This window comes from Eulemur rufifrons, chromosome 16, assembly GCF_041146395.1.
Source record: "Eulemur rufifrons isolate Redbay chromosome 16, OSU_ERuf_1, whole genome shotgun sequence".
Taxonomy (NCBI): Eukaryota; Metazoa; Chordata; class Mammalia; order Primates; family Lemuridae; genus Eulemur; species Eulemur rufifrons.
The window spans coordinates 41,107,233-41,130,357 of NC_090998.1; the positions used below are offsets into that span (position 1 = coordinate 41,107,233).

The window sequence follows — 23,125 nt, forward strand, 5'->3', positions numbered from 1 at the left end:
TGGACTTTTATGACTGAGCTACCAGATGTGACACGCAGCTGTGGATTCGGGGGGCGCAGATCCGAGAGTGGGGGAGAATGGCGCACCCCGGGGAGCAAGCCGTCTGGAAGTACGAGCGGTGACCACAGCGACAGGGCACATTGGCTCCCCGCTGAGAGAAGAGGAACAGGGGCAGTGTGGAGCACGGGTGGGGGCTGCATGTCACAAAAGGGGGCCAAGGAGAGGGCTTGGCGGAAGCAGCAGCCATGGAGAGAACCTTCTGGAAAGGGATGTGGGCTGGGAGGGCCGAGGAGAATGCCATGGGACTGGAATGCCAGCATACCGCAGGTGTAGGATGGGGCTTGCTGTGCACCAGTCCCTGGGCTAAGGTCTTTGCACGTTTTAACTCATTTCATCTTCACACCAACACTGTGAGGTTAATACTGTAATTTTTCCCACTTTACAAATGAGGAAACAAAAGAGCAGAGAAACCGAGTTGCCCAAGTCACAGTTAAAAGTGGCAAAAGAAACAAACCAATGAAAGGATTCAGATCCATGCCTGGCCCGCTGCAAAGCGTGGGTCCTTCTGCACTGGACCGCTTCCAAGGCCCTGTCCAGAGCCGGTCCACCACTCGGTGGCTCAGGTCCTGAGCTGTGAGCAGCTTTAATCTAGTGCTTGGTGCTACATCTGGAGTTCCAGAAAGAAAGATCTGGAATTCCTGAGAGCTGGGTCTAAAAGGAATAGCTCAGCCTTCTGGAGGATGATGGGTTGGAAGAAGGAAGGAAGGATTTCCGTGATAAGCCTCCACAGAGGAGGCCAGGGGAGGAGGGTCGGAGGCGGGAATGGCAGGTGGTTTGCAGAAGAGGGTCCCTCAATGTCCCTGCTGGTCCTGGAAGCATTTGCCGAATGTGAATGTGAGGACGGAGGGGCAGCGCAAAATGAGTGTCCTCCATGCAGTTGCCACTCTGAAGGTAGCAGAAGTGGTGGAGCCTCTGGAAGGGAGATTGGAGGCAGCTGGCAAAGGGCAGCTCAAACCCAGGGCAGCTGTCAAATGGAACCTAAGAAGTCTTTAGGAAGCTCCCTATCTCCAACAATTCATGTCCCTTTTACCTCCTCCTCCAGAAAGCCTTCCCAGGTTGCCTGTGTTCAGCTCTGATGCCTGCCTTCCTTCCTTCCCTATGGCTGTGCCTTGCCGGTGCCTCCACGCCTGCATCATCCACTGCATGAGAAAAAAAGAATTCTCAGAGGACCCTCCCTGCAGCCAGGGCAGGGGCTTGCACACAGGGCAGTGGGGCTTGGGGGAGGGGAGTATGGCTGAGTGACGGGGGGGCTCTCACGCCCAGGACCTCTGGATCAGTGCGAAGATTCTCAGGCACCTATTGAGGAAGAGCCATCTGAAGCCCTGGGTTGTCTAACTGGAGGTGAGGAGGTTCAGGCGGCAGCAGCCCCTGCCCGCTCCTTCCTCCAGTGAAAGGAGAAGTTGGAGAGGAGAGGAGGGGAGGCAGGAGCCAGGGCCTGGGCAGCACGGAGGCTGGCGCCAGCCTGGGCATGCCAGGGAGTGAAACGGCACCTCCTCCCTCTGGCAGCTCTGCAGGGGGCACAGAGACTGTCTAGGATCGTCCCACACCCTCCTGCTCCTCCAGAGCCACAGGGATGGAAGGTGCAGTACCTGTGGCTGATGGCAGAGGGCAGTGTGTGCACAAAATTGAGGCACCAAGGAGTTTGGGTTGGTTTTTTTTCCCTGCATGGAAATGAGCAGTTGGTGACTGATGGGAATGTGCCTCTGTGACTAGACCCAGTGTCCCTCACTTAGTCCGTCTCAGCCAGCGCTCTGCTGCGGATCCACACCCCTCGGACGGGAAGCGGTGCACAGCTGGCAAGCACAGAACTCGCACTAATATTGAATAATGATTATAGCAGTGAACATCTGTTGTGGGCTACACGCTGTATCCCAGGCACCGTTTTACTTCCATCGTCTCTTTTCGTATTCTCAGGTCCCCTCGAAGGTGAGCTCTCTGACAGGTAAGGAGCTGTCAAAGCTGCGAGTATAGACTCCAGAATCAGACTCGGGTTCAACTCCCAATGCTGACATTTACCAAGCAGGTGACATTTGGTGAACTATTTAAACCGTCTGAGCCTTAATATCCTCACAGGTGAAATGGAAATGATAACAATAGCACCTTATAACAATAATACATAGGTAGTTGGGAGAATTAATTGAGTTGCCAGCCGTGAAGTACTTAGAAGAGTTATGGAAAGCACTCAGTAAAAGCCAGCTTGTACTAAATGTATCTGAGAAGGGCAGGATCTTGCACTAGGTCACTACTGACCATGAGAAGAGCCAGAATTTGAAGCCAGGTATTTGACTATCGGCCAGAATGCGAGAGCTGGGGGGACCATTTACCTGCCAGTCCTGGCTTTGCCAGTTGTCCAAGGATCCAGTTTAGCATTTATTTCTACCAAAAGTGTCCTTATTTGGGTGATAAATTATACAAGCTGCACACACATGAATGCATATACAACAAATTTGTTAACACGATGTGTTTCATCATTTGCATGCCAGGTGATCAAGACTTGTGTATGTGTGTACTGTGTATGTATGTATGTATGTACGTGTGTATGCATGTACACATGTGTACATGTATGTTTGTGTACATGTGTGTCTCTCTGTGTGCGTGCATACATGTGTGTACATGTGTATATTGTATACGTGTGTGCGTGTACGTCGAGCTCTTTTCCCCAGCGAATGCTGAGACTGAGCCACGCTCTCCTGCAGCAAATGCACGCTGAGTGCTGACTGTGAGCCAGACCCTGGAACAGGGGGATGGAACGAGGGGATGTGAGGGGGTGGAGTGCGGGGACAAACATGTGGGCAGCTGACATGACACCAGGAAAATGAAGCACCAACCGAACACAGGTTTAGGGATGGCTCTGCGGGTGTGCAGGCCACCAGTCCAGACCCTGCTGGTCACCAGTGCCGTCCAGACCCTGGACAGATCGCTCAGCCATCCGGGCCTCCGTTTGCTTGCCTATAGAATGGCGGTGCTGGGGGGAGACGTTGGGCAGGCAGCGCTAACATTCCTTCTCATTGAGTGCTTGGTGTCCTGATGGTTCCAACTGCAGAGACTAGACTCCGTAAGAACATGGGAGGTGGCACTTCAGCCAGGCCACAAAGAGCCAGCAGCCTTTCAATAAACAGGCAACGGACACCTGAGGTTGAGAAAATCATATCTGCAAAGGCCCACGAGTGTGAAAATTCTGGCCTGCTGCGGAGAGGCTGGAGTGTAAGGTAGCGAGTGATGGAGGAGAAGGGGTCACAGGCGCTCTGAGTACCACCTCAGGTGGGCTCATGCTTAAAAGATGGTCTTGCCCTTAAAGATTTTGCTCAAATCACCTGTGCTAACTGACTCTGAGAAACTAAGATTCTTGTAGAAACACACACATATGCCTAAAAGAGCACCCGTGAATCCTTAGCCTCTTACCTCACTGAATTTTTCTTCGGAGCAGTTAACACTGCTTGACATCATATTGTACGTTGCTCTGTTAGCTGTGCACTTTTGCTCTCCCCTCTAGACTATAAGCTCTACGAGGGCAGGGTCTGTGCCAATTTTGTTTATCCCAGTATCCCCAGTGCCTGAACGATGCCTGGCTCACTAAATATTTGTTAAATGAGCCACTACTTCATGGACACAATAGCTAGAGATGCACCCTTGAGCATACATACACACAGGCCTCACATGCGAGGGTGAAAAAGAAATTGGTGAGAAGAGGAAAGCAGGGCCATCGTGGGGGAACAAGACTGGGTGGTGAGTGTCAGGAGAGGGAGGAGGTGAGGAAAAGAGGGGACAACCACTCCAACCCAGGCAGCGAGCATGGAGACCATGGGTGCCTCCAGAACTGGAGCAGGAAGCCACGCCGAAGCTCTGGCAGTCCGGGAGTGTCTCTCTGAAACAGGGCAACGACGTCTCACAGGGCCATTGTGCGGAACAGGGGACACGGGTCATGTGAAGCACGGCGCCTGCCGGGCAGCAGTCTCAGGAATAAATCTCGGCCATTTACCAGGATCGGCTGTCACCCAGTGCCCCCCTGGCTAGAACCAGACAGATCCTCAAGAGGCCAGGCACCCAGCGGGAAGCCAGAGTCAGACCAAGGACAGTTAACGCAAGGCAGATGTTGACATCTGGGCAACAGATTCCACACTGAGAACCAAATGGCATCGATTATTTATTGCAGGAGAAGCAGAGAACTGGACACAATTCCGATGAGAGGGCAAAGAGAGTCCCTTCTCAGTGAAGGCCCAGGAAAGGCACGGGGGCAGGGGGGCTTGCAGCTGGCCGTGGGGAACATCTGGGGGGGGAGGGTGTGACCTCTGTATCTGGGGCAGTGACCCAGTGAAAGGTGACCAAGAAGGAGGCCACTGAGAGAGCCCATGACTGGACTCCCCACGTCACAGTGTCACCCTGGAGAGGACAAGAAGAAGAGGAGGTGAGATGGTGGTCATGGACAAAGCAGGTCCTGACTTGGAAAGGGGCCCCAGGCAGGAGAGGGAGGAGGTGGATGGGTCCTGGAGCTTCTGCTCATATCGCCGACTGCCAGTTCGTCATCTGGGGGCCTTTTTGGTGGCACAGCTGCTGCCCGAGGTTTTAGCCAGGGGATCCTTGAACTCGCTGCCACAGCTGCCTTTGGTCTTGACGTCCGCTATAGCCGGTTTGTAGCTGTAGCCGCCTGCAGCCCCAAAGCCCATGCTGAAGCCGGCGCCTCCTGCCCCAGCGCTGGTGCTGCTGATGACGGCTGGAATGGGCGAGAGAAGCCCCAGCCCCGTCAGCTGTGCCCCACATCAGGGCCTCTCCTGGGGCAGCCGGGCCACTCCCTCAGCTCTCTCCCCTGCGGTGGCTTCATGTTGAGACAGATTCTCGCTGTTGTGCTTGTAGTTTACTAAGAGATGTTTATCAGCACTAATGATATGTGGCTTCATCTTTCATGCATTAGCCCCATGCGTTTGATCTTTCCCTATCAGTCTGTGTCAGTCTATTACATATGTCAGACTCGAAGCTCTCAGCAGACAGGGCTGTATCAGAGAATTTCCCCACGGGCAGGACCGAATGAAGAAAGGCCCTTCACAGAGGCCGGTGCTCCTGCTATGGAGGAAAGGGGGCGCCAGAGCCCCCCCCTGCCCCGCCTCCTAGCAACACCGCACCTCCCCACACGTTCTCCAGCTTTTAAACCCGGAGGAAGTGCACTCAGCTATCTTCTTCCACCATTCAGCCCTTTAGGTGCCCCCAATCCCTCTTACTGCAATATAGAGCCTTTATTTTGGTCAGACCTCAAAAGAAAAATAATGTTACCATTAAGCATCCTTCCTATGTCAGACTGTTGTGTTGTACACTGATGGGTGCCATTTGATCTTTCTGTAAGTTGTCCTTTGGTATTTCATGACATTATTATTCTCCCTCCACTGCTTCCCCATGGTTACCAAAGCCAGCTCCCTCTTTTGGCCCTTAAGTCTCCCCTGAACCCTGTCTGTGATTCTGATTTCTCTTTTGTGTCATGGAATTAGAGGAATTTAGACTTCCGGTAAGGTCACCAAGGGCAGACCTGAGATCTGCAGGTACTTACAGATGCTCACGGAATTTGGATATTCGCCAGACATCCTGGAGAGGGAAAAGAAAACAGGTAAATCCTCCATAAACAAGCACCCCACCTGTCCAGGGAGTCACCTCTGTGAATAAGCCCCTCCTCTCAGAATGCGTCCCCAACCCTGTCCCAGTCTGCTTTCTTCCCATACATGCCAGGGGGACCTGAGATGAAAACAAGGAGTCAGCTCTCCGAGAGGATTTGGGACGGTCTGTAATGTGGGATAATTACGCCTCCCACCCCTCCTGTTATGCCCTTGGCCTTAGACAAGTAAGAAGAATGAGCTCACATCCTCACTGAGCTCCAGGCTTTGCCAGAGCGACCTTGAACTTGGATGACTCCAGCAGGCCATCTTGCCCCTCCCCCATCCACCCACAAGAATGCACCATGAAGGGTCAGGGGATGCCCTGTCTCTCAAACGTTGCTGACGTTAATACTTCCTTTCCCACAGCCTCTCTGGGATTTTTATAACTTGGTCCTTCTTGCTGTGTAACGTCAGCCGTCCTAAGCACATGGCAAGCCCATTGGCTGTATGGTTTTACTTCAGTAGGATCTAAACAGTACCAAACTTCTTGCCTTTAGGCTTCCTACCAAAGCAGAGAGAAAACTGCCCCAGACAACAGGGATCTGGCCCCTCACCTGCACTCCTCGCCCTCCAGCAGCTTCCTGTAGGTGGCGATCTCCACGTCCAGGGCCAGCTTCAGGCTCAGGAGCTCCTGGTACTCGCGCAGCATCCGCGCCAGCTCCTCCTTGGCCTGCTGCAGGGCGGCCTCCAGCTCGTCCAGCTTGGCCCGGGCGTCCTTCAGGGCGCAGTCTCCCTGCTGCTCAGCATCGGCGATGGCCGTCTCCAGGTTGGTGCACTGCAGGGCAAATGGATTCAGCACTTTGAGTCAGAGCCCAGTTCTGAGATCCTGCTCAGACAGCCTCCCCTCATCTGGTCCTGGCTGACAGCAAATGCCTCCAGTCCTCCTGGCTCATCCAACTTCCGCCATCACTAGAGGTGACTCTGTCCTTTCCCTGACTCCAGGTCCAGTTCACCTGGCTCATGCCTCAGCATCTGAAGGTGGAAAGTCTCCACCTGGAAGGGAGGAGGGAACAGGAGCTAAGAAGGTGGGCTGCCTGGGCACATGGCCCCTGCCCTCTCCCTCCTGCTCTGCAACACCAGCTGTAGGATTCTAGTGCCAACCCTGAAAAAAGTTTCTGGGAAGCTAGACTCGATTCAGCTCTGCAATGTACAGGTTGTCTCGGGAGATCTTGTAAACCATGAAAAAAAAATGAGGGCTAACAAAGTTCCAATTAATAAAATGTCCGATAAACCTACCACACTTAGGCCCTAAAATCCCACAGAGCATTGTGCTAAAAGGCAACAGGTGTAAGAGATACCTTCCCAGAGCTAACAGGTGTTACCAGCCACAGGCACCTGCTGTCAGGGGAGAGGTGTGCCTCGCTGGAGGAAGCTGCCGTGGGCCGGGTGCCTGCGAGCATGTGAAAGCTCTTGAGCCTTTTAGTCTGGGTGTGTGTTCTCGCCCCACAGCTGAGGTTTTGGTGGGATCTCAGCACCAGGCTTCTCTTTCTGGGGGCCCCTTTCTGTGGAGTTAAGTTTGCTTCACATCAAGGAAAGCAGCTGACCCTGAAGCCAAATGAAATTCTAGGATGTCGTCCAGCTGGAGCCACCCTCTTCTGCCAGGCGGGCCCCCAGCAGTGCCCACACCCACGGCGTTTGGGGTAAGTGGCTCACATCCCCAAGACGTGACTAGGACCTCGAGGAGACGCCTAGAACCCTTTCTGGCCACAGAAAACCGCGTCCCATCCTTGGGACTGTTAGGTCTAAACATTCCAGGGAGTGACAATAAACTCTGTCACCTGAATTCAGTGGCACTGTCTTCTGTTCTTTTTCACTGACCAAGATCCCCCAGGGTGATCCTTAGGGCACCAAAAGCTTGAGTCTTTGGCATTGGCATGAGTTGAGAGGACATGAAATCCTTTGAAACAAATATCACACAGCTAAAAGCTGAAATCGAATGCTGTGGCCACTTCAAACACTGCGTTTTTCTTGCATTTATACAGATCTTGTTTAACAAAATGCCTTAAGTGCTTATTTAATGCTGGTCTTTCTTCTTCCCACTGCCGTGAGCCCACTGCACAGAGGAGGTGTGTGTGTGTGTGTGTGTGTGTGTGTGCGTGTGTGTACACTCGTGCAGGGGAGGATGAGGAGATGGGCAACTTGACTGCCTGGGAGCTGAGAGCCTTAACTCCTTGCACCACCTCCACAAACTCTGGGAAACTCATGGGTTTGCTGGCTTCAGAACCACAGGTGTGGTCGCACAGGCGTGGCTTCCCAGAGAGAGGGACCTCGGTGCAGTGCCTTTCCCGTAGCACAACCCCGGGGGAAGCCCGATATGAGTGCAGGGTGGAGTCCAGGACAGGACACTGTTCCTTCTCCGCTCTGTTCTAAAATCCACTGCGGGATTCTCTCTCCTCCAACAAGGAATCACCATGCGAAACCTGCCGACGGCTCCCTTTACCTTCTGCCTCAGGTCTAAACCCCACTGCTGGGCCACGCATAACCCACCGATTGCTGTCCAGTGGCGTTCTCTGCTCCCTGCCACCCTATCCCGTGGCAGGCCTTCTACTCCAGGGGGGTAACCCCGTCTGCACACGTGCAGTGCACATCCCTACTTGCACGCATTGCTTCTGCTGGCTCCTGCACCTGGACCTCCCCTCTCCTTGTCGGCTCCCAGCCCAGTGAATCCCACCCCCTGGGGAAGCTTCCCTGGGTCCTCACTCACCTGTCTCCCCTCTGGACTCCAACAGCACTCACTGAGCACGCTGCAGTGTGTAGACTGCTTCACCCTCCACGTGTGCTCACATTATTCTCTCCTGATGAATTATAAACACCCTACGGAGGGGTGTCCTGCCCTTTTTCCATATTTGGTCTTGTCCAGACTGGTGCTCAGGAGGCCTTGTTAGCTAATTCATCCCGTGGAACCCACCTGCTTCTTCACACTCTCTATCTCCGAGCGGATTCTTTGGATCAGCCGGTTGAGCTCAGAGATCTCAGCCTTGGTGAGCTTAAGGTCATCCCCATGCCGGCCTGCTGTGACCTGCAGCTCCTGGATCTGAGGATGGGTGACAAGAGAAGAGGAGCACAGGACAGTTGAGAATTCACCTGCTTAAGAGTGCTTAGAACAGACAGGGTAACCATTTGCCATTCTCAATGTTCACATAGTGCAGGCACCAGCGAAGGAGGAAGGGAGAAGAGAGAGGGAGGAGGGAGGGGACAGGGAGGGGCCTTGGTGGAGTTTTAAATTTCCTGTCCTCATTTTGCCAACATTAGAAACGCAAAGATTACCCAAGAAACTGTCAGAATCCTATCAGGGTTGTGGCTGGTGTGGCCTCAGCTGTCAGCCAAGGGCTGTGGCAGGGTAAGGGCTGAGCCCCACATATGTCCCCAACATATGCCAAGACTGTGGCTGACCTCCTGCACCATGGGAGACATTCCCACAAGGCCCACCTCTGAGACAAAGGAGGTCTCTGCTGAGTCCAAATACACACACGTGCACACACAAGCACACAGGGACACATGCATGCATGCATGATGACAGGACACCAGCTGTGGTCACTGGGCCTCAGCACACCTGTCCCCAGCTCACCTTGGTCTGGTACAGTGCCTCGGCCTCGGCCTTGCTCTTCAGGGCGATGTCCTCGTACTGGGCGCGGACCTCGGCGATGATGCTGTCCAGGTCCAGGTCCCGGTTGTTGTCCATGGACAGGATGACGGACGTGTCGCTGATGTGGGACTGGATCTGAGCGATCTCCTGGGGGACAGTTGGAGGAGGGGAGCCAGTTAGGGGGTCCCCATGAGGAACCACTTCTCCTGATCCTCCCTGGGAAAATTCCTTGCTGCCCCGCTGCCCCTTTCTGCCCCTGCCTGGCATTTGAACTCTGCCTCGGCATCAGTGCCTGCCAGACATGTGAATGAGCACCCTGAGCTCCCAGCCCGGAATGGTGAGACGCCCCTGCCCCATCCACCGTGCACTCAGGATGGCCCCTACCCCCTTCTATTAAATATATTCTGGTCCTCAAAACCAGCAATGGCCACCCTCCCCCCAGGATCAAGTCTGAACTCTCTGTATGGCACACGGAGGCCCCTAGGGTGTCACCAGCCACTTCTCCCTCCTCTGTGGAAGGCTTCTGCCCCCTTCCATGCCCCTAGTGCTTCAGCACGGCACAGATGCCTGGATCTTCACTTTTCTGCTCTTCTCAGCACCCCTAAAATCTTCCTCCTCCCCCTCCTCCTCCTTCTCTTTTTCCAGGAACCTTTCCTGATAGCCCTGGCAGAATTCACCATTCCCTCCTCTGCTCTCCCAGAGCTCAGCTCCATGGTGTTCTTCCTGCCAGGCTGTGAAAGCCTGGAAGACAGGAATTGTTTCTTCTCCTTCATGGTCTCCTCAAAGCCTGGCTCACTGCACAGCACCCAGCAGGGCCTTGGCGGATGTCAGCTGCACTGGGCTGAAAAGCTTCTCCCTCCCAACCCCTGGTGCACACATCCATCCAGGCCAAGGGCCAAAGCCATTTGCAAGAGGAGCAGACCTCACAAGAGAGGTCAGTGAAGCCCTTACCCCTTCATAGAGGCACTTGAAGAATTTAATCTCGTCTGTCAAGGAGTCCACCTTGGCCTGGAGCTCAACCTTGTTCATGTAGGCAGCGTCCACATCCTGGGAACACATGATGGTCAGGCTGCCCCAAGAGGAGCCAGCTGCTTCACCTCCCTTCCTGCCACAGGGAGCCCCAGATCCCCAGCTCTCTCCACTCTCCTCACCCCACGCATGCTTCATGGGGGCTCAGTCCCTGAGAGCAAACCAACTGATGTGCCATGCAATGGCCACACAGGAAGTGCCTGGATTTTAAGCTGGCAAATTCTGGGAGCAGCGTGCATCCCAGGCAAGGGACTTCCAAGGAGGAGCTGGGAAGTTAGAGCCCCCATCGCCCCTTCCCAAGGGACTGAGCGACCCACAGGGTCCCTTTCCTCATCCTGCAAACATCACTGTGCCAGGCAATCGGGAGCCCTCTAGGCTTCTTCCAGCCCCTCCTGCACCCCTCTCACCTTCTTGAGCACCACGAACTCATTCTCAGCAGCTGTGCGTCTGTTAATCTCCACGTCATACCTGCGTGGGGCAAGACATTGGGATAATTCAGTTCCATAAATGCTCACTGAGCACTTAGTGATCACCTCTGTGTCAAGAGCTGCAAGGTGGGGGTCTTCAAAGTGGAATGCACGTAACCCTGGGGCACATATAACCTTTCTAAACGGGATGTGGGCAAGGACAGGTTTAAAGAAATCGATTTTCCAGCTCCTTAGTTCCTGTGCAGTCTGCCCTGTGTACCTGCCTGAGAAAGCACCTGTGGTCAAGATGTCATGCAGATTCTACTGTCTCACCTCCCTGTCACAGCCTCTCCCATGTCATAGCAGAAAGGCACCCCACTCTGCCACATGGCATCTTAATATGGTGCAATGGCTCAGGGTGCAAAAGTCTCCCAGGCACCAAACAAAAGTGATATTCTCGTCTTCAAACTATACATTACACCTGTTCCTTATACATATTTCTGCTCCAGATGAAGCAAGGTTTAAGAAACAGAGGTTTGGATGAGACTGGGATGTACTTAATACAGATCTATTGTAGACTGGGGAGGTGAGAGTATTGATCATTTTATTTATTAAGAGCTCACCTCTTCTATCCCTTACTATTGTCAAAAAATGTATTACAAAACATTTGTGAAAGCAAACAAAATAGTGCATTGGTAAGAAACAGTTAATGCCAAATGGATAAGCAAAACATAGTAAATATATATACATACAATGGAATATTATTCAGACTTAAAAAGGAAGGAAATTCTGCAATGTGCTACAACATGGAGGAACCTTGAGGACATTATGCTAAGTGAAGTAATCCAGTCACAAAAAGACAAATGTTGTGTGATTCCGCTTACACAAGGTACTAAGAGTAGTCAACTTCATAGAGACAGAAAGTAGAATGCTGGTTGTGGGGGCTAGTGGGGGGAATGGGGAGTTAGTGTTTAACGGGTGTAGAGTTTCAGTGTCCCAGGATGAAAAGAGCTATGGAGGTGGATAGCGGTGATAGTTGTACAATACTATGAATGTATTTAATACCACTGAGCTGTACACTTAAAAAATGGTGAAGATGGTAAATTTTGTTATGTGTATTTTACTATAAAAAATGGAAAACAATAAATAATCAATGCTAGAAAATAGCTTTTTTTCCTGTGTACTTAAACATAAGCAATTCTTTTTCACTCTTTACTCCTCCCTAAGGCATGCACCTGGCAGCTCCCTCCCCACCAGAAGGCCCTGCTGAGTGGCTGGAGCACAGCAGCACAGGATAGCGAAGTGAGTTGGCAAAATGTGAACAGAAAGTTTTCCAAGGCTGCCAGATTGTTCTGATTACACTGGATAAAACACACAGAACACAGTTCGTATGATTGATCTCAGATTCCGTGTGTTATTGAAAAGAATTGAAACCTTTTTATTAAATTCCATCATGAAATAGTTACTGCTATTATAGTCAATCTTTATCTCATATTATCTTATAAAATATTTAATAATGTCTACCTTCTCTTAATAAAAATAAAAGCATATGCTAGTTACCAGACCCATTAGTTTTTAGTATTTTATATTTTTCTATTTCCTAAAATACATAGGAAATGCTTGATCAAAAGAGCTATCAAAACCCATGACATTAGTTACTAATCATTTTATATTATTTACCTCTAGAGATCAAACTCTAGAGTTCAATATACACATACACACATTTACAAAGAAAAACAATGCTATAATAGTACTATTGACTTTATAAATAACTTATAATTTTAAAAATACATTACAATGAATGAAAGTCAAACTATGAGAAAGTGCATATTGATTTATCTTGTTTTATAACATAGATGTATTCGTTATATTAAATCTATATCATTTTAATCTTGAATGCTTTTAGTAATGTACTGTACAACATATATTCCTTAGTTTATTGCTGAGTGGAATTTATAATAGGCCCCAAAGTACATATTTATACTTTTATTTGAACTTAGAAATGGAGTCAGAATTTTTCTAACAAAAAGCAACTCATTTCTCTGGTTTGATCAAGAAAACTGGCTTGTCCAGTGAAGCTAGATGGTAGATATTCTCTATAAATCGAATGAGCTAAATCTGCAGCTCCAAAGTTTCAAAACTGTATATGTGTGTGTACACATATATAAAAACATGGGATAGAATCACATTATTTTTTAAAAATAAAAAATTAGTAAATGTGTACTGAATACTAACAATGCTTTTATGTTCCCAGTTCTTTCTGATCTATTGGATTAAACATGGTGCCCCTTAGGGACAGAGTAAGTTGTATCCTCAGTGGTCACTTGATCAGTCTTGGTAAAACATTATTGAAAAATTTTCCAGAAATTTGGAAGGTAAATGACTTTATTGACTAGGAAACAAAACCTTTTTATAAGTCAGATGGTTTTTAATTTTGCTTTCAAAAAAAGAAAGAAGGATCTGAGTCGTCAGCTGACAGATTATTAAAAATGATCTTTAATGATAAGTTATTACCTGATTTTGACATGTAATTAATTCACCTACAGAAATATATGTTTAGGGTGGGGTACTTTGTAGGAAGTTGGGATAAGCAAATGAATAAAACAAACAAATATCCCTGCCCTTATGGAACAGAGAGAGACAAACAATGAACACAACAAATAAATCAATTATACAGTATGTCAGAAAACAACAGGTGCTATGGAAAAAAGAAAAAAACAGAAAAACTGAGCAGGCATTCAGAAAACTGAATACCACCACCCTTGCAAAACTTCTTCCATTAAAATCTATTTATATGAGTAAATTTTCCCAGCACTTAACCTAAGAATAAGAAAAAACACAGGACTAGAATATTATCTCATTCTAACAAGAATCTATATTCACACGTGGATAACTAAGCCAGCTGGAAAAAAAATCTGCCACATTCAACGTATTAAGAAATGCATTTCCAAAATTATTTTGTATTTTTTATGTTTAATACTTACTTAACAAAATTAGTAACACATTTTGTTGTTTGGGTAACTCAACCCAGAATGAATCTTTAACACTTAAAAACTTATGATCTCAAGATGTAAACTATCTAAAATTTCAAGATACATGCATATTTTGTGATAGCGAGGGTGATCAGTAAAAGACTTAGAGGCATAAAAAATATATTACGTTGGAATAAAATTATGTGGGGAAAGTGGCATGAAAATTTTAGTTCAAATGAGAAAAGGATCAAGGTAAAATTTGCGATTTTTAAAGCAGAGCTTGTTCATTAACTTTTTAGGTGAAAGATGATGGGTACTAACCTGCAGGTTAAAGGAGTAATATAGCTCTTATAACTTTAAATGGCAATATATACAATATGCTTGAAATCACCTCCTTTGCAACTACTTAAATTTATGATAAAAATTGTTAGACATTAATTTTTTTAATTGTGAAATTTTTTAATTGTGAGGAGTTTTAAAAATTACTTTAGAGAATCTATGAGAAAAACTTCAGGATATATAATGATGCTTAAAATATACTGTGTCTTCTAGAAACTCACAGTTTAACAGGAAGGCAAATGTACTGAAAATTCTAACTTAAGGATGATCAAGTTATGATTAAATTAAATTAATGATTCAAATCTATGATATAACATAAGAGAGGTACAAGAAAAGCCACATAAGGACCCACAGGTAGAAGAGATGGTTGATAAAAATGATATTTTAAAATAATCATAATAAATGTAGCTAATATTTATTTTACTCCTTACTACATGCTAAACATTGTGCTAACTCTTCACATACATTATTTCATTTAATCTCTACAACAGTTCGATGAGATAGGTTCTATTATTATCCCAATTTTACGAATGAGGCAAAAGACATTGAAATACTTGGCCAAAGTCATAATGCTAGTTATCAATGAAGCTAGGATTCAAATCTAAGACTTAGACATCAGGGATACGATGCCTTACCTTTATGCAGCCCTTTGACTCTTCTAAGAGCTGTTAATATGTTACCATATGGTATTATCCTTTCAACAGTTCTTTCAACAGTTCTTTTCGGTAGCAAGGCAGGTATCGGTATTTGATTTTTGTAAATATTAAAGGTGAAGTTCACAGAGGATCAAGAGATTCACCTATGGTTGCTGAACTAGTGGGTGATGATTCCAGAGCACTGAGCCCTTCCACTCTGCATGCCTGTGCCCTGGACTTCTGGACTGTGCCTGGCAGCCCCTGTTCTTTCCAGACCCTGCTCACTCCACTTGGGCTCCAATTCCCATGTTACTTCCACTGGATCTCAGTTCACATTGTATTCATTTATGCTTATTGGCAGCTATCTGAAAGTGTTCTTTAAGCCTGTCCCCAAAATCTGTGCGCTCTCTGAGGTCAGGGCCCGTGTCTCCTCCTTCCTGGGGATCCCCACGCAGGCCTCAGGTAAGGGTTCTGCTTTGCAGAGACTTCAGAATAGGAATGGACAGGCAGGCTGAATGTGGAGCAAGAGAGAGAACTCAGGTCTCACCAACTCCACCCTTCAATTGTGGAGGAAGTCATCTATCCCTAGAAATCCTGACAGCTGGAAGCAAACTTCCAACATACCTGCTCACGCAGAACCCAGATTTATTACTCTTTCATATTTGGCTGAACTTGGAGGAAGACACAATCTCTGTTTCCAAACACATTCTCAGTTATTCTCTTTAAAGGTAGGATTCAGCAGCACAGATATGCTTCAACATGAAATAAGTTTTAAAAATTCATTTTTGCTTGGCTTTAAAATTTGTTCTGGGATTAGCTGTGTGTCTGATATTTTGGGAACTTCCACGGAAAACCTCACTCAGGAGGAACTATAAAATCATTGGGTTGTCTACCTGGTTTTGAGATACTTCTCTTTCCCCCATTCCTCCATTTTTAGTGCTAGAAATTGAGCACACATTTCCTAGGCAATTCGAAGCACCGTTGGATCTATTCTCTTCCTAAGTCCCATTCTGTCCAGATGCCCCTCCCTCCCCCGTGGGAAAGGAGTTAGCAATGGTATCAGCAAAGGCAAGAATGCTGGCTCCAAATCAGAACCTCCTCTGTGATCAGACCCTCCAGGGGCATATTCTCTGCTTACTGCTCACCTCTTCTTGTAGTCCTCCACCAAATCCTGCATGTTCCTCAGCTCTGAGTCCAGCCTCACCCTGTCTCCAGACAGCGTCTCTAGCTGCTTGCGCAGGTTGCTAATGTAGCCCTCATAAATGGGCTCCAGGTTGTTTCTGCAGTTGTTCAGGTCCAGTTGCTGCAGGAGGTTCCACTTGGTCTCCAGCACCTGGTTCTGCTGCTCCAGGAACCGCACCTGGAACCCAAAAGGTGGTCATGGCCCAGAGTCCTCATGCTGTTGCCTCTCAAAAGTGAGGAGAGCACCCCAGAAATGAGAAGCAGCCGTCCTGGAGGATGGGGGCAGGAAGGAGCAAGGCTCATCAGAGGATGGATGCAGCCAAGGGGACATGCTCACCTGGTCTCCAAGACAAGAGCTAAGATCCAGTCTAAAAGAAACCAGGAAGTGGGCTTAAGTGGGTATCATCTGCCTCTGCCTCCGTGAGTTTCATGGGACTGCGGCAGCTTCCCTGCTATAAATGCTAGTGTTTTCTGAGTAAAGGAAAATGGGAAGCACGGGAGAAACAGTGCCCGGGGAATGACATTGGAAAATTGTGCTGGTTAGGTTAGGATGTCCTTTCTGTTACACAGCCTAAATCGCTCTTGGAGTGTTTGTTTCTTTGTTGTTCAAAGCAGGTTGTCACCTCTTTACAGTCTGACCAAGGTTTGACATTTTTGGACGAACTAATTTCAGACCATCTGCTACCCACCAGCATTCCTCTTCTCACCCCTCTTAGCTTGCGGGACAGAAGGAAACAGGCCAGAGAACAAGAGACTTAGCAGGAGGAAGAGAATGCCCCAGTCCTCTGGAACAGGCGCTGTGTTTCTTCCACTCGTGCCTGCTCCCCTCCAGCAGCCTCACTTCCCCTTCCCTAGCATGGTGGTGAGTCACACCGTCCGCCATCAACTGTCCTGTCAACATGGCCACATTTCCTAGCCTCCCTATTCTAAGGTTCCTCACCTGCCAGGCAGAGTAATAGCAGAATCATGGGCTGTAAGTGAGAATCAGTCGACAGCACCAGGTGTTGAGAAATGTCTTCATAATGTCAGCTACTGTTATTAATATGTCCCCTTGTCACTCATGGTCTAGACCTATGCCCCGGTGGAGACAAGAGAAGCCCATGCCTTGTCTCCTCCCCATTCCCTGGGGTCACTGTCTGAGAATCTCCAGAGACATCTTCCCTGTTACCCCAATTTCTGGACACCCCCCAAGCACACATGGAACTTGACACATCCTCTTTCCAAACCTCCCCTCAGCCTCACCCTTCAGTTTTCTCATCTGCCTGGTTTCCACACTTATCCACTTCCTACCTCCCAAGTCCTTCCCCATTCACCAACCACGCGGTCCTGTGACATTCCCTGGCCTGTGTTCCTCTAGTGCCCTGTTCTGACGGCGCGTCTCCATCTCCTTGTCTGACACGGGGAGCTCTCAAAGGGCGCATTCCACGGTTCTCCTGCCCCCTCGCTGCCCACCTCTTGTCTCACAAGGAAGGAATGAAGCTCCTGTTTTCGGAAGGGTGTGCCAGGCACTGTTCTAAGCCATTTATCCCAATTAATCCTCGTCACCACCCACTGGGGTGAGCACCATGACTGAGGTTACAGATGAGGAAAGGGAGGCTCACAGCTGGCCTGTGGCACAGCCAGGTGCCACTGCACACGCTGGCCGCCAGCGCAGGGACAGGCAGATGCTGGAGACCCACCTTGTCGATGAAGGAGGCGAATTTGTTGTTGAGAGCCTTGATCTGCTCTCGCTCCTGGGCGCGCACCTTCTGGATCTCGGGGTCCAGCTCCACGTTGAGGGGGGCCAGGAGGCTCTTGTTGACAGTGACCTGAGGGATGCCCCCGGGGGGGCACACGGACGGACACGCGGGCCCCAGCCCAGCGCTGCCGAAGACGGTGCCCACGAAGCCGCCCAAGCGGCCGCCGCCCCGCCCCGCCGCAGCGCTGAGCGCCAGGCGCCGGCCGCCCCCCAGGCAGAAGACGCTCTTGCTGCCGAAGGCCGCCGAGCCCTTGACCCCCGTCCTGAAGGAGGCAGAGCTGCAGCTCAGGCGGCCGGAGAGGATGGCCGAGCAGCCGCTGAAGCCCAGGCGCTCCCCGCCGGGGTAGTGGGCCAACTGGCGGCTCATGGCTGGCGCAGGCGACGACGGGCGCTGGCGGTGCGGGGGGCTGGAGAAGGGCGCAGACTGCTGTGCACCCTCCGCCCTGCTGGCCCCTTAAATAGGCTGGGCGCTGGGCTGCAGTCAGCATAATTTGCATGTTGGGAACACCTTTTAGATCACTTGGGGCCTCTTGGGTTCTTCATTTGGGAAATTACCATCCACTCTTTGAGATTTTTGTCTCTTCCTCCCTGAACTCCCCAGACTCCCTATAAAATGGCCCAGAACCCAGCATTTGCCTTGCTTACCTCCAGCATTATAATAATTTGGCCACCTTATCTCCACTTACTGCCCTGCAATTACTGGGGCTATCACTGCCAAGATCCCTGGTGGAAACCTGCAGTGGGTCTGGCCCCTCTGGCTGCATCTGGGGAGGGGGTGTGTGGAGCAGGCGTCCAGGCTGGCTCTGTTTCAGAAAGACATGAGCAGGGTCAAGGGTATTCCAGAGATTCGTCCTTAGCCTGTCCCCTTCCTGTCCCCCCAGGCTTCTGGATGAGGAGAGCTCTGTCCTGTGTGCCAAGAGGGAAGTTCAGAGGGAGGAAAACTGGCCGCATCTGCAGGGCTCTCAGTCTGCTGGGGGAAGCAGGACACAGTGACAGACTTAAGGCCAGTGAGAGCTCTGGTCACAAGTGCTAGGGGGTGACTTTGGACCAGAGCTAAAAGATTTCTCCAGAAAAGTTTCTGGACTAACAGTGGGAGAGAGACTAGCTGGGAAGGAGGGAAGAAGGCCTGGGAGGTGACACAGGAAGGCTTTAGGCGTGCTTTGGAAGATGATCTTTCCTAAGGTTTTTGGTTGTTTTTGCTTTCGTTTTCTTTTAATAGCAGAAGAGGCACATTTATCCAACCCGAGAAACCTGTGAACAGGACATTTGCTGCCCTGTCATCACTAGTTCAGCATCAAAATGTGACGAGTTATCAGGGACAGGTCAAGAGGGCCAGGGAAGACTCCTCACATCTGAAACCAGGAACTAGATTCCAAGCTCTGGAGGATCTTTCTATGACCTCTCTACATCCAATTTCCTTTTCTCCAACTTAAGTTGTTTTCAAGTCTTCTCTCAGAAACAGCCCTCCCGTTCCTCCGGCACCCAGGTGGGATTGTTTCATTGCTCTTATTTTCTCAGTCCGGGTGAGTCCCGGTTATGTGTCCTGCTTCCTCCATCAGACTGACAGGCCCCCCGGATTAACCCTTCCCTGCCCCGCTCCCCCAGCACTCAGCCCAGGCCATGGCACCAGGGATATTCAGGATGATTGTGAAACAGATGGGTGCTCTCAGTTGTACCCTGGAGCCTGGGCTCCCCTTGGGGACCTCAAGGGGTAGCCAAATGGTACCGGGGGGTAATTTGCTGACACAGCCTCCACTGGGCCAATCACAGAGCATAATAACAGCCAAGGTGTTTACCCCACGGGGAACAAAGTCGTGAGGGCAGTGGTGAGTGGTGGCAATGGCGCCGGACACAGATGAACAGATAGCAGCGTCTAGGGTGTCCTGGGTAGGGATGAGGGTGGACTCTGGGCGCTGCCTCAGAGGAGGGGCTGTCGTCCACTCCCCCTGCAGAGGGGAGGGGCAATGCCAGTGTGGCCAGTTGAGTGGCAGGCCCTGCCAGAAGCTCAAGGTTATGCTTTTCATTCTTTCATGAGATTCTTCCTTCTGTCTGCTCCATCATTTTAGCCAGTTTTTTTCCCCACAAGCATAGGAAAGAGTTTATTAATTCTGGCCATTGAGAATAGAAACACAAGAAAAGAATTTAAACTGAAAATGGAGAATCCTTTCCTAGGATTGGCTTACAAATAGTGTCTTTGAAATCACCTTTTCTCTGGAAACTGTCTAAGGAGCTAAGATCCCCGTCCCTCTGGAACCAGGGTTCTTCTGCCCAGGGTTCAGGAACAGGTAAGATGACCTTTTCTTATCTTCCCGGGAGGGGTTGACTGCCTGGATGAATCAGGAATTCCTCAACCCCTGGATCACCTTTATCACAGATCACAGAGAGACACAAGTGACACACGCAAATTTCAGAGGCCCCAGATGTGTGGGGACATGAGCAGATCAAAGGTGGCTGAGCCCTGGGAGGAGGGGTTCTCACTGCTCCTGCCTCTGACAGCAGCTTATAGTGTCACCTGAGGCCCTGGTGACCATCTCTGCCATTAGTTCTTGGGTTAAAGCAACCCCTCCATTGGTGGAACAGGCCAGGAACATGGCCCTTTGAAACCAGATCTCTACAACAAAAGATGGGTGAAACCACTGTAAGCCAGGACTTGCAAATATATTGCTGGTTACACCAGGTCTCTTTTGCCCTGCCGCTCTAGTTCTTGGGAAAATAATAGGTATCATATGGGAAAAAAGTGTGGATTCAGTGGATTCTGTGCTGGGTTTAAAAAAAAAGTTAAGCAGGCACCTTATTGAAGGACTTTCTAGATCCATTAAGATGCTTAGTGCTAGGGCAGTGAACTATTCTGCATGGTACTATAATGGTGGGTACATGTCCTTACACATTTGTGCAAACCTACAGCATATGCAACACCAAGAATGAATCCTCATGTGGCCTTTGGGTGACAATGATGAGTCAAATGTAAGTTCACCAATTGTAAGAAATGTGCCACTCTGGCAGGGGACGTTGATAACTAGGAGGCTGTGCATGTGTGGGCACAGGGGTACATGGAAATCTCTGTGCCTTCTGCTCAATTTTGCCATAAACCTAAAACTGCTCTTAAAAATAGTCTATTAAATAAATAGATGAATGGATGGATAGATGGTATTAAGTCACAATAACCAAAAGTAATGCATAATGCTTTCTGCTATACCAAAGGGTGATACAAAGCTTAATGTTTTTCACACATGTTGGTTGAGAAGAGAGATTATGAATGATGTGTATTTTTCCTAATTTTTAATATTTCTGAATTTTTAATATGAGCTTATAATGTTTTATAAATAAGTTTTTTTTTTTTTCAAAAAAACTAGAGAAGAAAGGGGAGGAAGGCTGATTTTAGTCAAAAAAAAAAAAAGTACTGTTGTCAAAAAAAAAGAAACACATAAAACGCAGGTTTTCCAAACTTTTTTAGTCCACAGAGACCTCTTTTTGGCCAAACCAAACCAGAGTTTCAAGGAATATTCTTTTTTTTTTTTTGAGACAGAGTCTTACTCTTTTGCCCTGGCTAGAGTGCCATGGTGTCAAGCTCGCAGCAACCTCAAACTCCTGGGCTTAAGCAATCCTTCTGCCTCAGCCTCCCGAGTAGCTGGGACTACAGGCATGAGCCACCATGCCGGCTATTTTTTTTAATATATATTTTTTTAGCTGTCCAGATCATTTCTTTCTATTTTTAGTGGAGACAGAGTCTCGCTCTTGCTCAGGCTGGTCTCGAACTCCTGACCTCGAGCGATCCTCCTGCCTCGGCCTCCCAGAGTGCTAGTCAAGGAATATTCTTTAAGAAACACTGAACAAGGTATCTCCAGTTCACCACTAAATAGACTTAAATTTCCCAAATCCAAACAGACTTACAATATCTTCCTAAAAACGTGACCTAAATATAACAGGCAGGCTGATCTAGTTCTTGGCAATTGCCCAGGGTTGGCTGGTGACTGGCATTGGTATCTAGAGCGAGGAGCGTTTGCCAGAGACAGTCAGAGCTCACCAAGTCTCCTCGCCCTGCTCCTCATTTCCCAGCCTCCTTTGTGGTTCTGCTGGGGCTTGCGGCGTGCGAGTGGCATTGAAGTGTGTCCCTTCAATGGGGCAGTAAGCAGCCCTTGTGCTTCCTCCATCTCTTTTCCCCTGTCTCGGTGACCTTGGAGGTCTTTTGTCCCATGTGGCGGAGCTACATGACAAAAGAGCCTAAGCCCTGAGACACCCCCTAGGCAAACCATATAGGAGAATGTCCCTAACCTGCCTTGGACTGTGAATGAGAAATAAATCCCCATCGTGTTAAACTGCTAAGATTTCAGCGTGTGTCCATGAAGCAGTCAGAGTTAATTATATAGATCCAGGCAGAGAAGTTAGATGTCAGAAATATCTCTTAATAGCCAATGCTCTTTATCCTAAGTTCATGTTCATCAAACAATCTTCTGATCACTCTTAGACCTTTTCTACCTCCCTTCTCACTTAACGTTCTTGAAAGAATAGTCTATACCCAGGCATAACAAGAGCAACCATTTACAGAGCACTTTCTGTGTGCCAGGCACTGAAATTAATAATTCTCATACGTTATTTCATTAGATTTAACTCTCATGGCAACTTTATGAGATAACTACTATTTTAACCCCATATTACAGATGAGGACACTGAGGCTTCTGGAACAGAAGTATCTTGCCTAAGTCACCCAGTTAGTAAGTGGCAGAGTCTTCCTGACTCAGGGCCCATCTGTCACCCAAGGTGTTAACTTCTCCCTCAAGCTCTACAGAATAAAATCCCAGCTCTTATCAGACATGAACAGGCCTCTCCGACCTGGCTGCTGTCTGCCTCCCCAACTCCAAGTGCCACTGCACACCCGCCTCCACCTACTAAACCTCCCCCCGCCGTACACTTCACACCCCAGCAACAGTAACCTATTTCCACCATGCTAGTGCCTCAGCTACAAAGCCTGCTTCCCACTCTTGTCCACCTAGTTAATTCCCATCCATGCTCTAAAACCTCTCCACACATTGCCTCCTCTGCGAGCCTTCCCTGACCTCCCTGAAGACCCTCACTCTCCTCTGAGCTGCCTTTGTGTCTTCTTTTCTTGCTGATACCTCACATATTGCAGTTACACTTTATGGTTATGTGTCCAGCAGGGGTATGGACCAAGTTTCTTGGTCACTCTGTCCCAGCACTAACGCATGCTAAGCACATGGCATATACCTGATTCATTGAACTGACTTCCTTCACTGACCCTACCGGTACATTCCTGAGACTAGTTATTCTACCAGTCAGTTCTCCTTTGGGAAATGAACAAACCAGCACTGTAGTTTCTAAGATGATCTCTTTAAAGTTTGGATTTTGTGAATTGCTTTCCCAGCAGCTGCACACCTCTTTCAGCGAGCTAATTAAGTCAAGTTTTTGAACCAAAAATATGGAGGACGAGCTTTTGTTTCCACTAACATTTATTAAGCACAAACTTTGTACTAGGAATTGCATAAGACATCCTCATGTTGTCTCATTTTAACCTAACAGCAA

The 23,125-nt window shown here is 48.8% G+C and overlaps 1 protein-coding gene across 2 annotated transcripts; it reads right to left on the minus strand.

Annotated features, from left to right (window-relative positions):
- Nucleotides 1-4,202: 4,202 nt before the first annotated feature.
- KRT72 (keratin 72) lies at nt 4,203-17,961 on the minus strand. 2 transcript variants are annotated; one of them, XM_069491311.1, is made up of 9 exons: nt 17,529-17,961; nt 15,813-16,027; nt 10,722-10,782; nt 10,237-10,332; nt 9,268-9,432; nt 8,608-8,733; nt 6,254-6,474; nt 5,597-5,631; nt 4,203-4,771 (listed from the first exon to the last, which is right to left on the minus strand). In XM_069491311.1, exons 1-9 carry the CDS (start codon nt 17,952-17,954, stop codon nt 4,581-4,583), a joined length of 1,536 nt encoding a protein of 511 aa, XP_069347412.1. In that variant the 5' UTR covers nt 17,955-17,961; the 3' UTR covers nt 4,203-4,580. The 2 variants fall into 2 exon arrangements, with proteins under 2 accessions (XP_069347412.1, XP_069347413.1); XM_069491312.1 differs by lacking the exon at nt 8,608-8,733.
- Nucleotides 17,962-23,125: the final 5,164 nt, after the last annotated feature.